General features: G+C 41.2%; 1 protein-coding gene across 1 annotated transcript in view; it reads right to left on the bottom strand.

Moving 5' to 3' along the window:
* LOC149792885 (uncharacterized) overlaps positions 1–10,675 on the bottom strand; it is a 64,881-nt gene extending 54,206 nt beyond the window's left edge. Inside the window, exons 1-2 of the mRNA XM_089966251.1 lie at positions 10,385–10,675; positions 7,239–7,318 (exon numbers count right to left, since the gene is read on the bottom strand). Coding sequence (XP_089822377.1) covers positions 7,239–7,311 — 73 coding nt within the window. The 5' untranslated portion in view covers positions 7,312–7,318; positions 10,385–10,675. The remainder of the gene's footprint in view (positions 1–7,238; positions 7,319–10,384) is intronic.
* Between the last annotated feature and the right edge of the window lie 13,694 nt (positions 10,676–24,369).

Raw genomic sequence — 24,369 nt, 5'->3', positions numbered from 1 at the left:
TCGGTGACTGAGGGTATACATTTTGCCTACCTGTCATCTGTCATTTTTAAAGATAGTTATTTCGATTGGAGTTCAAGGTCTAACCTTGTTTACTGACTCGGAATGTTCTAGAACCAAACATGTTTACAAGTGGATGGAATTGTCAATTTAAAATGACCAACATCCCGGGAATTTTATGGTGTCTTAGGCTAAGTGAAATTATTATAGAATGAGGTAAACAAAATTATTCATTTGTCTTTAAAGTTCAGTCTGTGTTTAGATATAATTTGAGAGAAATCGATATATGTATCTACGATAGCTACCATAATGATTGCTGCTGTTTTCTAAAGTTTATAAATCAGGTCAAGCCGAGCTTTCGCACCCTTTCTCACTACTGGTAGAATATATGAATTGTAGTAACGAATGAGAGTTTCTGTGGGTAATGTTTTCTTGATTCTACAGAGTAGGAAAATTTTGGATGGCTTTGCCTTATAAAACTTGTCAATATGGTCATACAACTGTACTATGAAGGCATAACGCACCATATAATACGGTTCAAATCAAATCTGCAAACACGTCACTCAAATGAGCTTGCATCATCTGCGTTTGTTCCGGCAATATGTTTATTTTTTTATCAAGTTGGCGTTTTACCTTCTGTGAACCGGTAGGAAGATAACTGTGGTATTCTAAAGTACAGAATGCGTATCCACGATTAACTCGAGCGTCTACCAAACAAAGTGAAGAGTAAGTGCTTTCAGTGTCCTAGAACTACTTTTAAACGAAGCCCGTCACACATAGCCTGCTTTGCCTTATCACATGAAAAGGCCTCATTCAATACACAAAACAGTAAGATGTACGCAGTACATATCAAAAGTCTGGAGAAAGTCTTGTTTTCAAATATTGTGGTCACCCTATGAAGTCATTATTATACACTTCTGCATCACAGGGCTTAAAGTGAGCTGAAGAAGCCGAGTTGTACAATCTGTGTGGATCTGGCTTCAAAGACTATTTTTTTTCTAAACAATCGAACATTCGACTTGGAAAGGAATGTAGCTTTAAATCATCATCATCACTGGCGGCTCAGTCTCGAGAGAACATGCTAGTAGTGCACTTGGTCTGTCGTCTGTCTTTGGGGTTTTCGCAACGTCAGCTGTGGCTGTGCAGGCCTATGTGCGAGTGACAGTCCCTATTGCAGTTGGTGCAGACGTACTGAGATGTCTGACTTGCTGTGGTTTCTGCCACGCTCTTCTTTCTCTCAGGTTTCTCTTCCGCCAGCTAGCATCTCCTCATATCAACGACTGCTCTGTCTTTACGGACCGTCTGTATCCAGTTGCCTCGGTCCTCGGCCTGCACATTCCATCCGTCGGTTGAAATGTCACATGCCTTCATGGCCCTCTGGCACATATCCTCGAAGCGAAGCGAGGAAAGGCCGACTCTTCTGGTGCCAATGTCCAGCTATCCATATAGAATGTCCTTTGTCAGCCTTCTATCCTCTATGCGTCGGAAGTGTATCAGCCGTTGAAGGCGGTGTTTGCTAAGCAGAAAGTACATGCTGGGGATACTTGCACGCTGCAGGATCTCGCTATTTGGGACGCGGTCTTGCCAGCTGATTTTATTGATGCGTTTTCGGCACCGTATATGGACGGAGTTGAGCCGACGCTCTTGCCTCATATAGGTGCTCCAGGTCTCACTTCCTTATATTTATATAACGGTGCTGGGAACGCAAGCCTGGTAGACTTGCATCATGGTGTGCTCTGTCAGCGCAGTGTTTTCCCACACCCTCTTTGTTAATCGTGCCATGATGGTGCTTGCCTTTCCAAGCCTTCTGTCCAGCTCCACATTGAGCGAGAGAGTGTTGCTGATGGTTGACCCCAGGTAAGTAAAATTGTTGACTTCATCCTGGGTGACACGGTCGATTTTGATGGAAGGCGCAGTGGTGTCATCTTGCGTGCTGACGTTTGTCTTGTTCAGATGATGGTGAGCCCAAACTACTTGCAGGCATCAGCGATACGGTCTCCCAGTCTCTGGAGGGCATCCTCAATGTGGATCACAAGATCCGCGTAATCCGCAATGAGCATCTCCCTGATGAGCACCGAGCTCACTTTGGTCATGCCAGGTTTAACCTGGTGTGCAGATATACACCATCAGTAGACTAGTAGAAGGAGTAAGAAAGGTGCAGGAAAAAGAAGATCCCGGAAAGGGTCGGTGGCAGCACGCAGCTCTGCTTAACGCCGCTGTTAATGGGGAAGGAGTCTGAGGAGGATCCATCGTACAGGACTGTCCCCTTCATATCAGCATGGAAAGAAATCATCATGCTGCAGAGTTTTGGGTGGGGGCAGCCAAGCTTACTTTGAAGTTCAAATAGGTCATTCCTGCTGACCAGGTCGAAGGCCTTAGTGAGGTCGATGAACATCATATAGAGTGGCTGACCTTGCTCTCTGCTTTTCTCTTGGAATTGTCAGAGGGTGAAAATCATGTTTGATGTCGACCTGCCTGCTCAGAAGCCGCACTGAGATTTCGGGTACACACGGCCCGTTAGCAGCTGCACCCCGTTGAGGATGATGCGGGAGTACACTTTGTCAGCGATGCTCGGGAGCGAGATCCCTCTGTAATTGTCACAGTAACGGTGACTGATGTTTCTCGGGAGTACAGCTCTGAGTAGTGCTCCACCCATCTGGCCAACTGTTCTTCTCTCCCGTCAGAGATATCAGGAGGACGACCTCTTTCACAGTAGGGCCTAAAGCCTTCTTGATGCCACAGTACATAACTTGCATGTTTCCAGACTCGGCACTGCGCTGGATTTCTTCACACAATTGCTGACAGTACTCGTTAGCGCACTGTCTAGCGATGCGTTGGGTGACGCTTCAGGCACTTCTGAGGTCAGCAAGCGTCCATTCATTGGGACATATTTTTTTTAAGCTATGAAGGCTTTTCGTTTGTCCTCGATGACCCGTTCAATCCTTGAAAGGTGTGCATTGAACTAGCCCTGACTGGGCCGTTCCTTCTTGTCAAACGTGGACATGGCTGTGCTGTAGATGGCACTCTTCATGGCGTTCCACTTGGCTGTTAAATCGTGGTCTGGCAGGTCCTGGAGAGCCTGGTCCAGGGCGGACACATACTCATCCTACTTTTAGGGGACTGAAATCTGCGCAGTGTTGATGCGAAGACGACCTTTTGGTTTTGAGTGGTGTAGTGTGTGTGGGTGTAAGCGCACCCTGCTGATCAAAGGGGCGAAGTCGGAGTCGCAGTCTGCACTGTAGCATCGTCTGGTAGAGAGGACACTGTTCAGGGCAGAGCGCCTGGTGATGACCAAGTCGATCTGGTACCTGCGATGAGACATGGGATGTTTCCATGACACTTTGTGTTGTGGCTTATACTTGAAGACTTACACTTTTACTAGCTTTCAATACACATAAGTAAAAAAATAGGAATATAGTGTATATATATATGTGTGTGTGTGTGTGTGTGTGTGTGTGTGTGTGTGTGTGTGAATGTAGCTTTAAATCAAAATACGTACGACTAGGAATATAGTTTCAAACACACAAACACGTACCCGTATGAAGGTACGTTTTAGTACACATACGTAAGGATAAGAATATTATTTAAATTCACATACGTACGAATAGAAATGTAGTTTTAAATTCACATACGTACGAATAGAAATGTAGTTTTAAATGCACATATGTACGGATAGAAATGTAGTTTTAAATTCACATACGTACGAATAGAAATGTAGTTTTAAATGCACATACGTACGAATAGAAATGTAGTTTTAAATTCACATACGTACGAATAGGAATGTTGCTCTAAATAGCCATACGTACGAATAAGAGTGTAGTTTTAAATACACATACGTAGGAATAAGAGTGTTGTTTTAAATACATATATGTACGAAAAAGAGTGTAGTTTTAAATACACATACGTACGAATTGGGGTGTAGTTTTAAATACAAATAGGTACGAATATGAATGTAGGTTTAAATACACATACGTAAGAATAGGAAAGTTGTTTTAAATTCCCATACGTACGAATAAGAGTGTAATTTGAAATACACATGCGTACGAATAGGAGTGTAATGTTGAATACACATACGAACGAACAGGAATGTAGTTTGAAATATACATACGAATACGTGTGTAGTTTGAAATACACAACCACCGAATAGGAACGTTGTCTTAAATACACATGTGTACGAAAAAAACTGCCAAAATAAGTAATAAATACTACTGTTTGTAAATTTGAAAAAGGGAGACAATTTCTATCCAATTCATTTAAGGACCTAATCTAATATATGCACTCGTGTTGCAAAATGTATTCGAGGAGAACAGTGAGTGTGGATCATTCGCTGGAATTAATCTGGCAGGGTCCAATTTTGTAAATTGGCCCTCATAAGTCGACAGCGAACACAGCAGCAAGCAGTACATAAGCAGTAATGACGCTAGCGATGGATATGATTCCCGCCATGAACGCTCTGAAAGGCCTTGGTCTTTCTATTGTGGCAGGATGGAGCTTGCGAGCACAGGACAAAAGAACCACATTACTCCTAATATGGGAAAAACCTAGAAGAAGCAATGGCAACAACAAAAACCGGAAAGAAAAAAGGAATGTACAGCAGCCTCAACAACGGACTACTATCCTTCCAGCTATAGCCGCCATTGCAAGTACTTCAACCGCAGCTACGCAGGAGAAGCTGACTACTCCATCAAAACAACCGGAACCTGTAGCACAACAACAGCAACAATGACAAGGCAAGCAACAACAGGGGAAAGCAGTAACATTCGCCATTTATGTTGCCAAAACGCCTTCGGCTACCAAAAATTAGGAGATTGCCCAAGACTGGCACTCCTATAACTTCTACAATTCCGCAAGTTCAACAAGAGCAAATATCACTGGACCTACAGAGGCTCTTAGAAACAACACGAGGGCAGAGTTTACCAGCTCCGGAAACAACAGTAAAGGCTACAGTGCAAGCGGAATTAGGTGCGACAGCACAGCCGGACGACAGCGACCCAGGCATCTGGAAGCTAACTTCATTGGGGATAGAGATGGCAGTGGGAGATCTCAGGTTAGCAAATGACCTTATTAAGTCAACTATGTACCTAGCCTAGAGATCCCTTAAGTATAAAAATCAGAACCTCCAACAATGGCACGCAGCGAGACGCTTTTTGCAGAAACGGTTTAATGTGGCGTATGCTGAACACCCGCTATCTAACAGACGCAGCTGACTTCTTGTGTAGCTTCCACGGGTAAGAGGCATTCCCGTCAAAAAAAAAAGAAAGAATCTCGAACGGCCGCTGAAATCTGCGAAGAAAAAGACCGCCGGAACACCTTCCCTCTTGCGGAAAAATAAACAGCCCTTCTAAGGGCTAACATGCAAATTGACTCTTATTTTAGAGAACCATTTTGGCTTGGTTTCCTAATTCGATCAACCACACTAAACTGACTTGATCCTTTCGGTCGCCTGCATCAGAATTTTTAACCAAATTACCTTACAGTGACTATACTTTTATTTATCGCTTAGACAGTTAGTAAATTAAATTGTTATGGCACTTTTATTATGTACACTGTGTACTAGTATTATTCGAATTTGTTAGGAGTTAGGAAAATTATCAGACTCAGTTGAATTTGACTCAATTACACAGGTGGCTTACACATTATTGGTTGATAGGGTCCATTTTAAAACAACTGGATATAAATTTGGCTAAGAAAGGGCTGGTCTTCAGTAACACCTTGCGGATGGCCTTCTTGCCGAAATTTCCCTCACTTTCCACGTCCGGAGGTTCGTAAACAGGGCGGAGATCTGGAACGATTTCCACCCGCCTAAATCAGGTGTCCCAGTGTGACGTCATTGTCGCCGACCAATCGCGACTGACGTTACAAACTGCATTGGTTGACACCACAGTGATTGGTAAAGAGACATTTTTAATTAGTATCATGAGTGCGTGGGTCCATTCCCTCTCATGAAACAGCCCTCCATTCAGTCCGCAATGGGTCCAAAAAAGGACTTGCGACTGAGGCTAAAATTATCAGTGCACTTTGTGCACATAAACGCCTGGGGGATGAGGCTCTCTTTCCTTCTCACATGAATAATTATCAGGTCGCTCTGCGATCATAAGCCAGAGGCATATGCACATATGCGCGCTAGCCTCTTAAATCCAATTAAGCAAGCAAATTGGCCCCTGGCAAATTTCTTAATTTAAAGCTATGGTGTTACTTTTCAGCTATTATTGTTTACTATTTAACGATATTGATATATTTTTGAACTAGATGTTTCGGGCTTATGTTCTTCTTGAAACTGATGTCAGGCATGTACACCTTCCATTGTTACTCTGCAGTATGTTGATAGTGAAATACCAATAGATGGCTAGGAAGAAGAGCTAGCCTCCCATAGCAGTAAACGTATGGGTTTAGGGCAAGTAGAATATCTCAAAAATTGCTTGGATGACAACTATTTTCAATTGCATCAGCCTGTTTAGTACACAATGTTTTGCAGAATTTTCATCTAGGAAAAGGGCTGGTGTTTGCACTGTGAGCATCACATGGTGTTACAAATGACCTTCGGACATGAAAATTTCTTGTATAAATGTGGGGTTGGGGTGCAAAACCATCTTCTGCTATGAACTACCATTGTTTATTCTGGTCAAGCGGATAATATTCTTATGCTTTGTTTTAATATAGGTATCCAAAACTATGGACCTTTTTGACCTCACTTCTGTATTTGATATTTTATGATTTTTTTATACTAGGTCGCTGATTGTGGCATTAAATTTGTACATAAAAACTGGTCCCTGCCCCATTAGCTCCATCACACACACACACCCATCAATAAAGTTCTCCATCATTCAGATAAGTGCCCATTCCTCTGTGAAAGAATGCAGTTTCCCGTGTTTCACGAAGCAGCTCAATTTACTTATGTAAGAGCGACCTAAATTTATTTTCCAATGTACGGTGAACATAGGTATATATCTTTAAAAAATGTGTTGCACAGTTTTAATTTCATTTTCAGTTTCTCGGACTTTGGTGGCTCTTATAATTAGCTTTTCCTGCATGACAAATTGTGTAAATGTGTGGCTAAAAATGTGGCTACAAATGCGTGGCTAAAAATGTGGCTACATATGTGTGGCTACAAAAAACGTGGCTACATATGTGTGGCTACAAATGTGTGGCTAAAATGTGGCTATATATGTGTGCCTTAAATGTGCATGCCAGACAGCCACTAATCAGACAATGTATTGCCCTAGACTTGTAAAATTACTTACCATCGCCTTTACTGACGTTGTACAGACACAGAAAGAACACAAGTGCCGTAAACTGGTCTTGGCTACTTTGCATCCTCGTTCTGTAAATACACATTCATCAAGAGGATGAACAAATCTTGATCATAATTTCTTAAGTTCGCTTTCATAAGACATTTATTGTCTAAACACTTTTCCGTTAGAGCACGGATGCTGAAATTTAGTTCCACAAAGTCAACTTGTCAAAAGAGTACTAGGTTTTACATATACTGAATTATGAGTTTAATAAAAAGATTTGGCCTTATCAAAAGTTCGTGTTTCTACTTCCTTAAACTGCGCTTTTTTATGACAAATTGTCGCTTATGAATTGTGTTCAAGTAAACACCATTATCTGTGAATGCATCCGAGATGTCAATATTACTCCGGGCGATAGCAAACAAAACGAATCGTGGCACTAATTCAACTTCAATAATTAACTAATCGAAACATTATCAGATTAAAAACACATTATATTAAACTTTCTCAATATTTATGATCAAACCTATACTTCTGACTCAATATTATGCATGAGGAAAACATTATGAGCCGCTGCAGCTTTTATCTACATGTGTTTTTATCTTTGCATCTAGAAATTAGGTACAACTTTTTGTACTGAGTTAGGTCTGTGAGAGGAATCAACTTACAAAAATAGAACATTATCTATTTATCAGTCTCAAATAAAAAAAAATTTTTTTTATAACTTTACTTTTCATTATCACCTACTCATGGTTCGCCAAAACCGTTTATGATGAGTTTTATATTCACGCATTTTCAGCCTGGTTCACATTTTCTACATAATTATTAATTAAAACTTCCACAAAAACATCGCATAAGCAAAGACCATCATATTAAAACACGATAATTTTAAATTTAAAATACTCATAAGCAAATCTATATCTCTCGGTATAGACTCATCCTTGATGCAGGCTTTTGCATAACATAAAACCATACGCGCCAAGGCATTTTTTTATTAGTGTGTTTTTAATACTAACTAATTAGATATTACTTTCAGTACCGAGTGTTGTTGTTGTTGTTGTTGTATTTGTGGGGTTTAACGCCATTTTTCAACACACGATAGGCTATGTATGGCTGCCAGTATTAATGGTGGAGGAAGAACCCGGGAAAACCCCGGGAAGAAGCACCGACCCACGAGAAGCCACTGGCAAGCTTTCTGACATACCCACACTGGCCGAATCCTAGACTCGAACCCACGCAGACAGAGGTGAGATGGCAGTGATCCGTAACGGAGAGCGCTTTAGACCACTCGGACACTCGTGACCCTAGTACCGAGTGTTGCAAAATCTAAGTCTGTAAAAGGACTGTAATGGCATCAATAGAATATACTCTCTAACATTTTGTAAAATTAAAAATAGGATAAGCTATCAAAATATTCCACTTACAAAAAATGTTTTTTTTTTTTAATTTTATTTTTTATTATTATATAAACCCAAACTAGACCTTACAAGTCGTATATACTCCATGTTATCTTCACTCGTGTCCAGACTGGTTCCTTTTTTATCACATAATTAGAATAATAAGTCACAAGCAATACAAACATCCGTGTGAGCAAACATGTTATGTTTCAAAACCACAAACCAAGCTTGTGTCACTTCTACATGTACCCTGATTATCGAGCACGTGACCTTTAAATTATCACGAACATGATCTCCTAAGCATTGGCGTACCCGTGATATTTGGGTCCCTATGCAAAGCATATCGATGGGCTTCAACCTAATCTAAAGTGTAAGAAAATAATTCGTGGCCCTATTTTTGTTATACTCTTGCTATATGGTACCTACGCGCATGCGACTACTACTAAAGCAGCACACTTGTTCCTGCGATGTGATTGTGGAAGATAGTACGAGGGTTGTTGTTGTTGTTGGTTTCGTAGTGTTTAAAGCCATTTTTCAGCACAAGATAGGATATACATGGCGGCCAGCATAAATGATGGAGGAAGAACCCGGGAAAATCCCGGAAAGAACCACCGATCCACGAGAAGCTACTAGAAAGATTTCTAACATACCTTCATTGGCCGAATCCGAGACTCGAACCCACGCAGAGGTGGGATGGAAGTAAATCGTAACGGTGAGCGCTTTAGACCACTTGACCACTCTGGGCCCCTAGTACACGGGTAATTATGACCTCAGTCGTACCTTTTACTATTTTGCAGTGATGCATCAATGTAATCTTTAACATTTCATTATGGAGGACCCGCATAATTATTTTCTGGGGTGGGTGGTCAGCTATTAGGATGGATTTGGACAGATTTAGATTTTTGGATTTTTAACGTAGCTTTAACAATTTTCTTTTATATCGCTACTATATCTGCAGTGTGGCAGGTTATAGTGATGTCTAGCACTGGGTATCATGACGCAGACATGTAGTATGATGTCCTACCCAGTCACGTTATCCTGACACCAGGCCGACCAGTCCTAACACTAACCTCTTAATGCTGAGCACCAAGCGAGGAAGCTGTTAGTACCAATTTTATAAGTCTTTGATCTGACTCAGCCGGGGTCGAACCCAAGACATCCCGCATCCGAGGCGGACGCTCTAACCACTAGGGCACCGGAGCGGTCAGCTATTAAGTATTTTGTATGTATGCCAAAAAATGTTAAGAGGTAAAACTGGGGACATGGGTGGGAGCGGGGACAAATGCCTCCACCCTCACGTGCCCCAATGTGCAGGCGCCCGTGATTTCATTGGATGTAAAGTACTAATCACACCCAAAGTTATACTACATATCGCCTCGATTGAATTAACAAAATTAACAGTGAATGCCAGCCAATATTGCATCACATTTTATATTAGGGATAGTTTAACCTTTAATTTACACGATTCAAAACTTTTGAAAAACGGCATTCCATGCATATTGTAATGCATCACACATCACATTCAGTTTAACATATACAATATAATTTCAGCATAACATATACGATGTAATTTCAGTATAACATATACGATATAATTTCAGTATCACATATACGATATAATTTCAGTATAACATATACGGTATCATTTCAGTATAACATATACGATATAATTTCAGTATAACATATACGATATAATTTCAGTATAACACATACAATATAATTTCAGTATAACATATACGATATAATTTATAGACCCACCTTGATATCACCAAGAAAAATGTATATTTCCACTGGGAAAGTTGATTATCCAAGTAAGACTACGTGTAATGGCTATGTTGAATTCAGAACGAAACTGACTTCCGTTAAAACCAGGTATTTTTAAAATAGGTTGATTGCTACTTCCTTCCCATTTGATTTTATTCATCTCATAACAACATCCTGCAGAAATTCGGTCTTCTCGATTTTGTTCAAGTTTCAGGAAAATATGTTGTTTATTTGACCATTTGAATGTGCTTTGCCTTAGACACCGTCTCAAAACAGATACCCGCAGTAAGAAGAAATTCGATACATCGAATCTGAGAATCTAAAGGAATTTTCTACATGAACACAAGATAAACCGTTGTTGAAATGTTAGATAAAGATTGTTAAACGTCGGACTAACTAAAGCTTTTGATTTAAAGTACAGTGTGGGATAAAAGTTACGTATATAGGTGTTGGCGGTGCGTGTTCCTTTCTTAGATTCATTTACGTTAATATACTGTAGCTTCGAACAAATGCATCACCTTTGCAGAGTAAGATGTATTACAATTAACATATTCATCCGGAAATTTTGTTTTTAACTTCTAAATTTAACCCCTATATGTAGATGTTTTAAAGATCGAAGCATAATAACGGGTTTTACTTGAAAATTTTTTTTTGGTCAAGTCAGCATTAGATTTTCAAAAATCTGTTATAAATTTAATTGGTGTGTTGTACATATAACTGGCGATTTTTTTTTTATCCGTCTTTATACATATAAATGGATATGCAATATTGTGAAGCTGGACCACCTGAAATTATATATTGATATATAAATATAAATATCAGTGGACCCTTCCTACTCTTTCGCACTCTTAAATGTTGCTATCCAGCTATTGCCGCCATTAACAATAATTTTAGGAAAATGTCAACTGATTTCTTATTTTTGTTTGTTTTTCTTTTGGAGGGCTATCTTCTGTTTTCATTTATTATGATTAAATAAATAAATAAAAAATATAAATAAATAAATGAAACACGATTTAAACGTGAAAACCGGTATAAATGAAAAGCGTTTAGAACATTGAACGTTTAACGATTCAATTCCCAGTAAGTACATAACACGAGTTGATTATATGCTTAGCGCAATGACGATCCAAAAAGTAATTCAAAAATTTGAAGTAATTGTCCCATCTCTCTCTCTCTTTGTCTGTCTCTCTGTCTCTCTGTCTGTCTGTCTGCCTGCCTGTCTGTCTCTGTCTGTCTCTGTGTCTCTATCTTAATTCCTTAGACAAGATCGGCTACGCTACATTTTTACAGAATTTCACCTGTGGATATCGACGTTGAGAGAGGGTGAAAGAGAGTGGAACAGGTGAGGTGACATCACGGTACTGAAGATTGGTAACAATGCTGCAACAATGTGGCAAGGGGCTGAGCTCAGTCGGGCCAAACAGCAAACAGTGACATGGGGTAGAGGGTAAGTTCATCTAGTTCATAAACTATACCATCATAACAGCGCTTGACGACGGGGGCGGGACTGGCGGGACATAAAAATTCTCTCTCTCTCTCCCTCTCTCTCTCTCTCTCTCTCTCTCTCTCTCTCTCTCTATATATATATATATATATATATATATATATATATATATATATATATATATAATTATATATATATATATATATCACATACAACATACAAACATAAACAACTATGCAACCGACTAAAAGTATTTAGGCAAAAAAGCAATTCTTTTCGAGGCATGTGAATAGGTGTGTAGTTTGAAATACACAACCACCGAATAGGAACGTTGTCTTAAATACACATACGTACGAAAAAAACTGCCAAAATAAGTAATAAATACTACTGTTTGTAAATTTGATAAAGGGAGTCAATTTCGATCCAATTCATTTAAGGACCTAATCTAATATATGCACTCGTGTTGCAAAATGTATTCGAGGAGAACAGCGAGTGTGGATCATTCACTGGAATTAATCTGGCAGGGTCCAAATTTGTAAATTGACCCTGATAAGTCGACAGCGAACAGAGCAGCAAGCAGTACATAAGCAGTAATGACGCTAGCGATGGATATGATTCCCGCCATGAACGCTCTCAAAGGCCTTGGTCTTCTTCTGTGACACACCCGGGGATGCTGTTCTTGTCTCACACGCTCCTCCTCCCAGTTTTCTGTTTGGTGGACAGCGATTCTTGGTACTGGTACTGGTAGTAGTAGTGGCTGTTGTTCTTGTTGACGTTGTTGTTGTGGCTGTGGTAGTGGTAGTGACTGTGGAGGTGTACTCACCTCAGGCTTGATCTCACAGAGATCTTAGCATGAGGTGAGGCAGGATAGTTCTTTTCCTTTCATTCTCCTCTTCCTTCTTCTTTTCCTTCTCTTCTTCTTTTATTCTTGCACTTTCTGCAATGGCCGCCATGACTAGCTCGTCCAGGAGGCGTCTGGCATACTCCAGGTTGACACTGGATGTTCTGTGTACGCCACGTTAAAAAGTCTCTGAAGGATGCGTCTTCCCTGGTGCCAGTTTGGCTGTGGGTGTCTTTGTCTTGAGGGATCTCCAGGCTATAATTTCGGTTGATTTGATGAATTCTATTGATAGCCTGATGTCCGCTACTGCCAAACTTAGTCCCACTGTGTTGAGCCATTTGATGTCTGGGTCGCTATCATCAAGTGTTGTTACCCCTTTTGTCGCTCCTTTGTCCCTTTCGACTGCGGTTATTGTTATTGTTTCCGGGAAAGTTGAACTCGTCCTCTGGGGTGTTTCCAAGAGCCTCTGAATATCTTGGAATACTTGCTATTGACTTACCTGCTGTATTCTTATTGTAGGAGTAGGAGTACTGGTCATTGGTGGTGTCCTAATTTTTGGTGGTGGTGGTGATTTTACAACAACGGTAGCAAATGATCCCTTGAGAGATTGTTGTTGTTGTTGCTGTTGTTCGTGCAGAAAGTGGTCTGGTTGTTCCAGGGCAGTCAGTACCGGTGGCCGGGCACTAGTAGTAGTAGTAGTAGTAGTTGGCTCGTTAGGCTGCTCTAGTCTGGACTCTTTGTGGGTGGTAGTAGGCGGTTTGCAGTTCGACTGGGTCCGCATAAGCTCCCTCTGTGTCTGCTTTTTACTCCCCTTTCGACTCCTGTGCCTTTTCTTCTTATCTTCTGCTTCATTATTTTACCACAGTAAGAGCAAAGTCGTTCTATTGGCTTTCGCTCTTAAACTCCAGCCTGTTGCGACTACAAGGCCGAGGCTTTTTAGTGCTGCAAGTGCATGGGCGGGAATTATCTCCGTCGCTAGCTCTGTTATTTCCTAGCCAGACTGACGAACGCATTCGATTTATATTTGTGAAGCGCGGACGTGAAGAAAAACATCCCATGATACCAAATTGTACAAGACTCATATCATCACAAAAATGTAGAACTTGCGGACCTAAAAGAAACACTGACGTTTTACCTATAAACATTAACTAAAAACACAAACACATACAGACTATTGTTTGACAAGCTACGGAAACGAAGTGCTTATAGAGACATTTTTAACAAAGTTAAATAAACGAAGTGATTATAGACACACATTTGTTTAAAGCTTACTAATATACCATTTGCAATTGAACTAGTATATCATTTCTAGAATATTGGGGTAGCCTTGAAAAGGGCTGTGGACGGGGAGTTATTGCAATCTTGTATTGTCTAAGATTGCATCCCCGTCTGGCGCCAGGCTTTTCCACAGGATAGGGCCGGCTTCTTCGGAAAGAGGAGAACCCTTTCGTGTTTACACGGCAGTCGACAAATCCTCTGTCTGGTTCCTGCTGTTGCTGTTGCTGCTGTCTCTGCTCTCTCTCTCTCTCTCTCTCTCTGTTTATCAAGTCCGTGCTTCTCCGTCCATTCTTCTTTATCATTTTTGATTTCCTCTATGAAGAGCTCTTCTATCAGGTCTTCGGTCTCTTTAACATTCTGACATTCTCTATCTCTTCTGTTTGGGGTGTCAGACTTTGCCTGACACGATGAAAACTCACGTAAGCTTCGTTTAGATTGGCTAGCCTTGAACATATCTTCATAGGAGAATGTGTCAACAATTGATAGTCAGACTGGAGACTGCTTCGCTCTACATGGTTCAAGCGCGGATGCGATAGAAAGCATCCCTACAATGTTTAGAGTCGGAACGCTATGACAGTTTGATTTGAGAGTGAGGTATGGATAGAGTGAAGTCAGAGGGCATGTATCATGACGAAATTGAAAACAAACGACAGACACATATTTTTCAAAACACAACAATTTTTATTCAAATAACTAACAACCAACAATTAACAATAAAACAAACAAACAAATTATGTTTGACAAGGTTGACAACGTTGTGAAGTGAAGCTAGACTTCCACTGTTGGAAGTCATTTGGCCATTGTTGTACACTACGTTTCCTAGCTAAAGACAAAAGATAACCACAATGGTCACAAAACCATCGATTTACTATGTCATCGTTTCTAGAAAAGTGACGATCAAAATAATTCACTAAATATTCTAAAGAATATCCAAGACTGCGTTGATGAAGAAAATACACACAATATTGTCCACACACCATGGAATCTGTGCCTTGCAATTTCACATTATTGAGTCGTGTCGTCTGGGCATTCCTTCTCATAAAATTAATGATGTGGTCTTCCAAAGGTGGCATCCCATACGAACCAAAATACTCCACATATCCTTCTTTAGGAAAGTAGACGGCTACCCAGTAGGTTCCTGAGAGATGATCGTTGTCCGTGTTGATGACATAATGTTGATGATCTTGAGGTTTGCGATGAGACAGTTAATCTTTAGCACATACGACAGGATTCCAAGAAGCAAAAAGTAATAAAGGTCCCAGGTATCCACTTTTTGTTTTTCTGTTTTTTTCACAGGTAATGACAAGTCATCAATTCAATCCAAAATTTTTGTTTGAAAATCTCTGACAAGTAACCGTTTCCTCGCTTCGTCTCCTCACTTTGAGCCAAGAGACCTTCGATGTGATGGATCTCTAGAGCCATCAGTGGAGGAGAGAAATGATCACGCAAGTCTTTACACCATTGGTGCAACGCGGTTTCTTCCGAGATGAGACTCCAATCTTCGTCCAGATATTCGTCCAATTTTTCTTCTTGACTCAGCATCAGACATTTATAGTGTTGCATGTGACTGTGATGATCGTTTTGACAACCATAGCAATCTTTCGTGATCAATTCCGTAACTTGTTCTGCCAGGTGTTTGGCAAAACATGAGACTAAATGTTGTTCTTGTTTTGGCCATCTGGACTTCATCAGTATTTCCTTTTGGTCTTTGTCTTGGGGTTGTGTTTGCACTGTATCCTCCCATTCCTTTTCCAAGGATTCTTCACCATGCAAAGAGGGATTACAGTCTTCTATTACTTCTAATAGTCTAGAATGACTTCTCTCAAGCTGTTGACTTCTATCTTATTATCAAATTCAGCATACAGGAGAACGTTCAACGTCTCGAATAGAGGTTTAGCAAACTGAAGTTCCCCACGAATCTGGCCGGTTATTATAGGATGGGAATGTCCCTCGTCGCTGCCTTGATCTTAAGTGAAATCAAACGCCACAAAGCGTAGCCTTCTGCATAATCCTCGTAGGTAATGCCGTGACTGGTGTTGGTCCCTAGCTGCCCCGTAGCTTCGTATAGGGACCAGTACGATCTCAAGTAATTCTTCTTGGCAAAGTTAGGTTCGAAGGTTCTGGTACACAAGGTCTTGCCATCTCGACTGACTTCGATTTTGGACCCGTCGATGTGATGAAAGTTGAAAAGATTTTTATTGAAGGCTCCGTTGATGGCTGAATTCTCGACGATACCAATGATCAAACGTTTGGGCAACTGTCCTTGGAACAAATGATCTTCGATCGTGGATCGCTGCCTTTTGGGAATGGTGAAGGTTTTCACTTCCACGTGCGTATCGGATGCTTGGCGGTCGTTCTGCTCAATGTGTCACTGATGTCGTTTCCAACTTTAGGTAACACTTCCATGCGTCGCGCGTAGAGTGTGGTTTCTTGGATAATGGTTTTGTAATCGGGACAGTCAGCCAATAAATGGAAAGCGGTACTGCTTCGATTCAGTCTCAATCCGATATACAAGCCGTTCAACAAACACTTCCATTGCAACCACATGTCCAACTGCAAGCGATCCATTAGTTGTGAAACAATTATCTTTGATTTTGTTTCGTCGCTCTTCAAAATCTATCATTGTCATTCTATATTATGTTGAACGTTTTGCATCGTCAGGTTCCCATACCACACAGGCATTGAGATGAGTGTTCTTGGCGAAAACAGTTTGGCAAAACAGGAGACTAAATGGGCTTCTTGTTCTGGCCATCTCGATTTCATCATGATCACTTCTTCTTTTTCCACGGTCTCCTCACATTCCATCTTTAAAGTTTCTCCACTAGGTAAAGAGGGATAACAGTCTTCCATGGTTTCTAATAATCTAGAATGACTTCTCTCAAACTGTTGATTTCTATGGTATTATCGAATTCGGCATACAGGATGACGTTCACTGTCTTGTCCAGTTTATCTGCAAACTGAAGTTCCACACGAATCTTACCTTATTTTAAAGGGTGGAAATGTCCCTCGTCGCTGCCTTGGTCTGGAGTGAAATCGAAAGCCCACAAAGCATAGCCTCCTGCATAATCCTCGTACTCAATGCCGTGACTGGTGTTGGTTCCTAACTGGCCGGTGGCTTCGTACAGGGACAAGTACGATCTCAAGTAATTCATCTTCTTCTTGTCACTAAAGTCAGGTTCGAAAGGTCGGGTACACAAGGTCTTGCCATCGCGACTGACTTCGATTTTCTTCACGTTGAAGTGTTGAAAGTTGAAAGGATTTTCAGGGAAGGCTCCGTTGAAGGCTGAATTCGAGACCATACCAAGGATTAAACGCTTGGGTAACTGTCCTTGAAACAGATGATCTTCGATCATGGAATGATGTCCAGCAGGAATGGTGAACGTTTTCACTTCCACACGTCGTATGGGATACTTGGCGGTCGTTCTGCTCAACGTTTGACTGATGTCGTTACCCACTTTGGGTAACACTTCTACGCGTCGTACGTAGAGTTTGGCCTCCTGGATTTTGCTTTTAGGAGCCTTAGCAGCCTCAGCCAACAAATGGAAAGCGGTACTGCTGCGATTCAGTCTCAAGCGGACATTCACCCCGTTCAGCAAATATTTCTCTTGCAACCACATGTCCAAATGCAAACGATCCATCAGTTCTAAACTCCTCTTGTCTAAGATTTTGCTTTCTCTTGCCTCAAAGCCGGGATTGGTTCCATCCAATTTTTCGAACTTGCCCGCTTCGTCAGGTACCCACAGCACACAGGCATTGAGATGAGTATCCTTGGCATCTATTCCGTACGTCAAGAGATTTTCCAGGTAGGCACGATAAGGGTAAGTATCCATGCTGCTGCTGACCAGTTTGTTATTCAAGTACAAGTCCACTCCACTGAACAAGGAATACATGAAATTGTTAACGGGAGTTACATTCTCGACTTGTGGAAACTTTTCGTCAAATGGTTTTGTGTAATGTGTACTTGGCTTGTTCTTGTAGCCATCGTTGCACTTGAGGTAAACGGAGACTTCAGACAGGTTTTGGTAGCACGATACAATTTCTAACGTTCTCCCTAACCTAGAGGATGGCATTGATGGTAGTAAATGCTGGCTAGCATCTTCTCCATGTTTTAATGAGTCACCCACTCTTCACTGATGCTACTTCGGATGGGACTAGGTGGTTGTTTGGAGACGACTTTTCGTGTCCGATGGTAATTGAATGGCTGTGGTCTCCTTTTCTTTTTTCACCTCTGGTTTCCCTTCTTTCTTTTTCACTTCTATCGAAGGAAGAGTGAACATCATCTTTTTATCCCAAGCTTTACGTTTTTCTCGTAGGGTAGTGGGGAAAAGGGTCAACAAGGACGCTGCAATCTTATAAGGAATGGGAGCTGCTGATAATGATTGAAAGACTTCTCGTACCTCTTCTTCCTCAGGCATTCGTGGGGCTGCGTCTGTCTTGACCGCTGCAGGTGGTAGTGTATTGGACGCTGGTGGTGGTGGTGATGGTGATGGAATTTTCATCCAGGCCTTAAAATCTTTCAGAGTTGGAAGAGCTGTTTCGTCTAAAATGTTCTGGTGAAAGAGTTGTAGTCGTTGCAATAGTTGTCCATACTTTTGGAATTTTTCTGTTTCGGACAAATAGTTGCGATTTATCAACGACTGCAATTCGTGTTGTACATCTCGATCAAATGAGGATTATTAGGCAAATGCGGGGTTCGTTGTTCTTGCCAACGATGGTATTCCATCCATCGTTTGTAAGGCACTATAGCCAGTTTTCGTCCTTCCTTTCGATTTCGATGGTCGCGTCTGAGATATTTTCACTCCAGAAGTCCCTTTTATCTTTTGTTCTTTTTTATCTTGCTCCCATGAGTCCTCCCAGCATAGTTCTCAATACTCCTTTCAGCGAGTGTCCTAACAACAGGGGCAAAATTCCTTCCAGTTGTACCAACATCTTTTTCTTTTCACGAATGGAGATTTTCTTTTGAATTATTTGGCGAAGAACGTGACGATGTTTGGCTAAGCATTTTTTTTCTGGTGTTTAGACAAAGGTATCGTAACTTTCAAAACATGCAAACAACATTCGCACACGGTAATGATGACGTCTTTGGAGACTGTTTGAACGAAGTTTTCTTGCATGGGTGGAGAAGCTTTGGACAGGACGGGCAACATGTCACCATGTTTGACTGCACGAGGAGGAAGTCCTTTCCGTTTCTTTCCTTATGGGTTAGAAGAGATACGGTTTGTGGGGGTGACATCTTTGGGTGTTGAGGAGCACAAAAGCACTGATTTTCATTCTTGGTCTCAGGTCCTTGTATACCGGAACGCGTCCCCACAGATTTTCCTTACTTCGTACCAGCTTGATGACAGTCATCACGAGCCCTGGAGGGGTTCGCAACGGACTAAATCGGACAGTTCTTGCTTGGACAAATGCAGTAAACTCTATAACCAGCCCCCTCTCTCTTGGGCATAGATTTTGTGAGCAGGTACTTTGTGGGCAGTTGCCATTGCAGCTAAAGAGGAGGAACGTGTCACCGCTGGAGGAGAAGATTTTGGAGACGCGGGTTTTCACCGTTTCATCAAATGTAGAAGAACCGGTGTCAAATTGGGTTTTACTGGACACGCGGTCACCATCGCTGCAGGTCGTTGCCTGCGAATGTAAAGTTGCGTCCCGGTCGAAGTGTCTCACTTACGGTTAAAAGCTGTTTTCTGTGGGCGTTTCTTTATCTGGGGACTTTTCTTTTTCTTTTTTTGTGGGTTTTTCTTTTTCTGGGCTTGTGACCTGGTCTTGACACCGTTGCTTTTTTTCTTCTTTTGAGGTTTGTTTGGCATTTTGGGGAGTGGCTTTTTTCTTGGAAAGAATTTTGGGGGCATTGGTATCCCATTTTAATAAGGAGCGAATGAGGACACCCCCTAGAGATCCGTTACCTCCAGGTTTCAAAATGCTTAGCTTTTTGGTTTGAGTGTCGATGCGGGGATCAGCCAGTTGTGTGAAGGCTACTTTGTTTCTCTCAAAAAAGCGTTTGGTTTGATGAGGAATGTGAATGATGCCTTGCGGTAATTGACGTGCTGTCACCGTAAACCATCGTAATACTTCTTTGAGACTGGCTTCTAAGACACGAGCACGTATTTGTTGATATTTTTATGTTGATAATTTGACGGGAAGTTGAGCCTGAAGGGACGTCACGTTGACACTGTGTGAGACACACCCAAGTGTCCGAGGTTAGTAGTTAAGTGGGGTACATTAGCGACAATGGGAATTAGCATTACAGAGACCCCTGGGTCAGATTAGCGACAAGGGAAATTTAACATGGTGAAAAATCGTGGGTCAGATTAGCGACAAGGGAAATTAACATGGAGAAAAATCGTGGGTCACTCTAGGGACAATGGGAATTTAACATAGAGTTTGGGACTGTCTAGGGACAATGGGAATTTAACATGGGAATAGAGTTTGGACTTGTCTAGGGACAAGGGGAATTGAACATGGGGGAATAAAGTGTGGGTCTATCTAGGGACTAGGGAAATTTAACATATGGAAATTGAACATGGTGGGTCTGTATAGCGTCAAGGGGAATTGAACATGGTGGGATTGTCTAGGGACAATGATGGTAGAGGGTCAAACACAACAGAGACAGAAACATACATACACTAGTACAAGCGTGAGATTTATATATAAAGCATTACCAAGACCTGAAATCTTGCTGGGGTGTTCAAAAATTTGCATAATTGTAATGATGCTATAAATAGCTATAATCAAGGAAATGCTCAACGACAAAATGGATGTGACTAAAAGTAACGCTAAAATGACGAAATTGTCCCAGAATTTAAAGGAAAATAAACATATCCCTGAAAATTAAGTTACAATGGTTTAGACTAAAATGGATAAAATTAGTAACTACTTACAATATCAACTTCTGTGACGATCGTGGATAAATACCTATGTATCGATGATCAGCTGAAATTCCTATGAAATCCCACTATCTATTTATAGCTCCAACTTGTGGGTTTTTCCTTTGGAAAATCCCACTATCCTTTTATAGCCTCAGCCTGAGTGACGTTCCTGTTTATGAATTCTAGTATATATGTATAGCTACAAAATGTGGAAATCCCCAAGTCGATATTTATAGTCTCAAAATTTCCAGCGTCAGTGACGTCACTGTACTGAACACTAGGGGATAAATGGCAACAGTGTTGCAAGTGGCTGACCTGAATACGCGCTACTGTAGGTAGGTAGGTAGAGTGTATCTGATAGGGATAAAGTGAGTTTTATAGGGACAAACAGAGACCAATACACACACACACACACACAACATACGCGCGCAGACTCACACACACACACTCACACACACACACACACACACACACACAGAGGGAAGAGGAAAAAACAAACCCCAAAATATACTATCCACACTCGGGAGGAAGAAAAAAAAACAACCAAATATACGATCTACACAACGTACGCGAACACACACACACACACACACACACACAACATACGCGCGCAGACTCACACACACACACTCACACACACACACACACACACACACACACACACACACACACAGAGGGAAGAGGAAAAAACAAACCCCAAAATATACTATCCACACTCGGGAGGAAGAAAAAAACAACAACCAAATATACGATCTACACAACGTACGCGAACACACACGCACACACAACATACGCGCGCAGACTCACACACACACACACACACACACAGAGGGAAGAGGAAAAAACAAACCCCAAATATACACCCCAAATATACTATCCACACTCGGGAGGAAGAAAAAAACAACCAAATATACGATCTACACAACGTAAGCGAACACACACACACACACACACACAACATACGCGCCCAGACTCGCACACACACACATACACACACACACACACACACACACACACACACAGAGGGAAGAGGAAAAAACAAACCCCAAATATACTATCCACACTCGGGAGGAAGAAAAATAAAACAACCAAATATACGATCTACACAACGTACGCGAACACACACACATACACACACACACACACACAGAGATGGAAGAGGACAAAACAAACCCCAAATATACTATCAACACAGAAGGGAGATAATACAAACCCCAAATAAACTATCCACACAAACGTACGCGAACGCATACAAACCCCAAATATACTATCAACACAGAAGGAGATAATACAAACCCCAAATAAACTATCCACACAAACGTACGCGAACGCATACAAACCCAAAATATACTATCCACACAACGTCGCTAACGCATACAAACTCCAAATATGCTATCCACACTCGGGAGGAAGAAGAAAAAACAACCAAATATACGATCTACGCAACGTACGCGAACACACACACACACACACACACACACACACAGAGGGAAGAGGAAAAAACAAACCCCAAATATACTATAAACACAGAAGGGAGATAATACAAACCCCAAATAAACTATCCACACAAACGTACGCGAACGCATACAAACCCCAAATACACTATCAACACAGAAGGGAGATAATACAAACCCCAAATAAACTATCCACACAAACGTACGCGAACGCATACAAACCCCAAATACACTATCAACACAGAAGGGAGATAATACAAACCCCAAATAAACTATCCACACAAACGTACGCGAACGCATACAAACCCCAAATACACTATCAACACAGAAGGGAGATAATACAAACCCCAAATAAACTATCCACACAAACGTACGCGAACGCATACAAACCCCAAATATGCTATCCACACAACGTCGCTAACGCATACAAACCGCAAATATACTATCCACACTCGGGAGGAAGAAGAAGAAAAACAACCAAATATGCGATCTACACAACGTACGCGAACACACACACACACACACACACACACACACACGCACACCACAGAGGGAAGAAGAAGAAAACCATTATAAACTATCCACACACAGTGAAGAAATAACCCTTTATATATACTATCAACAGAGAGTGAAGAAAATAACCCATTATATTCCATCAACACAGAGTGAAGAAGAAAAAGTTTTTTGAAAGCACCTAAACCCTCACCTGCAATGACCAACTCTGCCAAACACCTACACCCCACCCACCCCCACTCCCAACACTACAAAACCCATTTAACCCGTTATTTTATGGCATCAGTGTGTGATTTAGGAAACATCAAGACACAAAATGATGGACGAATAGACTGACTATTGATTACGGACTTGCATGCCTGAAGAGCGTGCGTGAAGGAAAACATCCTTCCATTTCAATTCTAACTAAAACATGATCCAGAGGGATAGAGAGAGGTGAAAGAGCACAATTTCATAAAGTGTGAGTAAAAACAAAACACGCCATCCTTATTATACAATGTCAAGACCAAGAGACACTTACGTTTTCTTTCTGGTCTATTCTCTTTTAGAAGGTAGTATGAAATTTCACATCAGGGCCAACGCATCGGCTCACATTGTCAATTTTTCCATTTCCATGTTTTTACTGGCACAAGTTCTTCATCATCTTCAATTTCTTCTTCTTCTGAATCCCTCTTCTCTGTTTCGTCTTGTTTTTGTTTCTTCTCTTTTCTCGTAGGGCACTCTGAATTCCAGTGTCCTTTCTCCTGACAACGATATTAGGTATCTTGACTTTTGTCTCTCTTTCTTAGACGAAGCAGGTATTCTGGAGACAAATACCCATTTACCTTTGCAGATATAGCAAACTTCATTAGCACTTACACACTTTCGTATGACTCTCATCAAATCAACGACCAAAAGAGTAAGTTTTGTTGCCACTTTCGCATGCGAATTATGCTTTCGTATGACTTTTAGCAAATATTTGACCAGCAGGTCGATCTGTGCTGACTCTTCCATCTTCTTGATCGTTTGAGAGCGGAATGAATACTCTGACGCTAAGATACTCTCCTTATATACATGGACCCGCTGCGTATGAAACCTAGTCAAATGTAATTTTGCAATAAGATGAAACGATTTCATTGAGGAAGTAAAAAGCAACGATGTACCGTAGCGCCTCACACAAAACCTGAAGTTTTAGTTCAAATCGGTGTCAGCGATTTCGAAGACGACATAACTGAGCTTTAATCAATGCTCTCCAATTATGACACAAAACCACGAGTCCTGATTCACGCCAAAAGAAATTTCGTTCGGTCCATAAAAAATAGTATCACATCTGAGAAACGCAAAAACGAACTTCCAGAAAACTGAGAACGACGGCTTACACCTACAACGTAAATGTGTGAGTTCAAGTAGTGCGTAAAACTTAGTCAAATTAGATTTTTATAGTCAAGACGAAACGATCTCTTTTCGAACAAGAAAGCAGACACCAAGCGACAATGGCGATCCGTGTCACACAACACTTTTCCAAATGTATATTATCAGAGGTTTGTTCTAGCGATCTGCACGGTTAAATTAAATGTTGATGTATTTTGCAATAAGACGGACAC

This window comes from Sinohyriopsis cumingii, chromosome 8 (assembly GCF_028554795.1).
Source record: "Sinohyriopsis cumingii isolate HCF-2022 chromosome 8, ASM2855479v2, whole genome shotgun sequence".
Classification (NCBI taxonomy): domain Eukaryota; kingdom Metazoa; phylum Mollusca; class Bivalvia; order Unionida; family Unionidae; genus Sinohyriopsis; species Sinohyriopsis cumingii.
The sequence above is the reverse complement of the archived record's forward strand: the minus strand, read 5'-3'. Positions and strand labels throughout refer to the sequence as shown.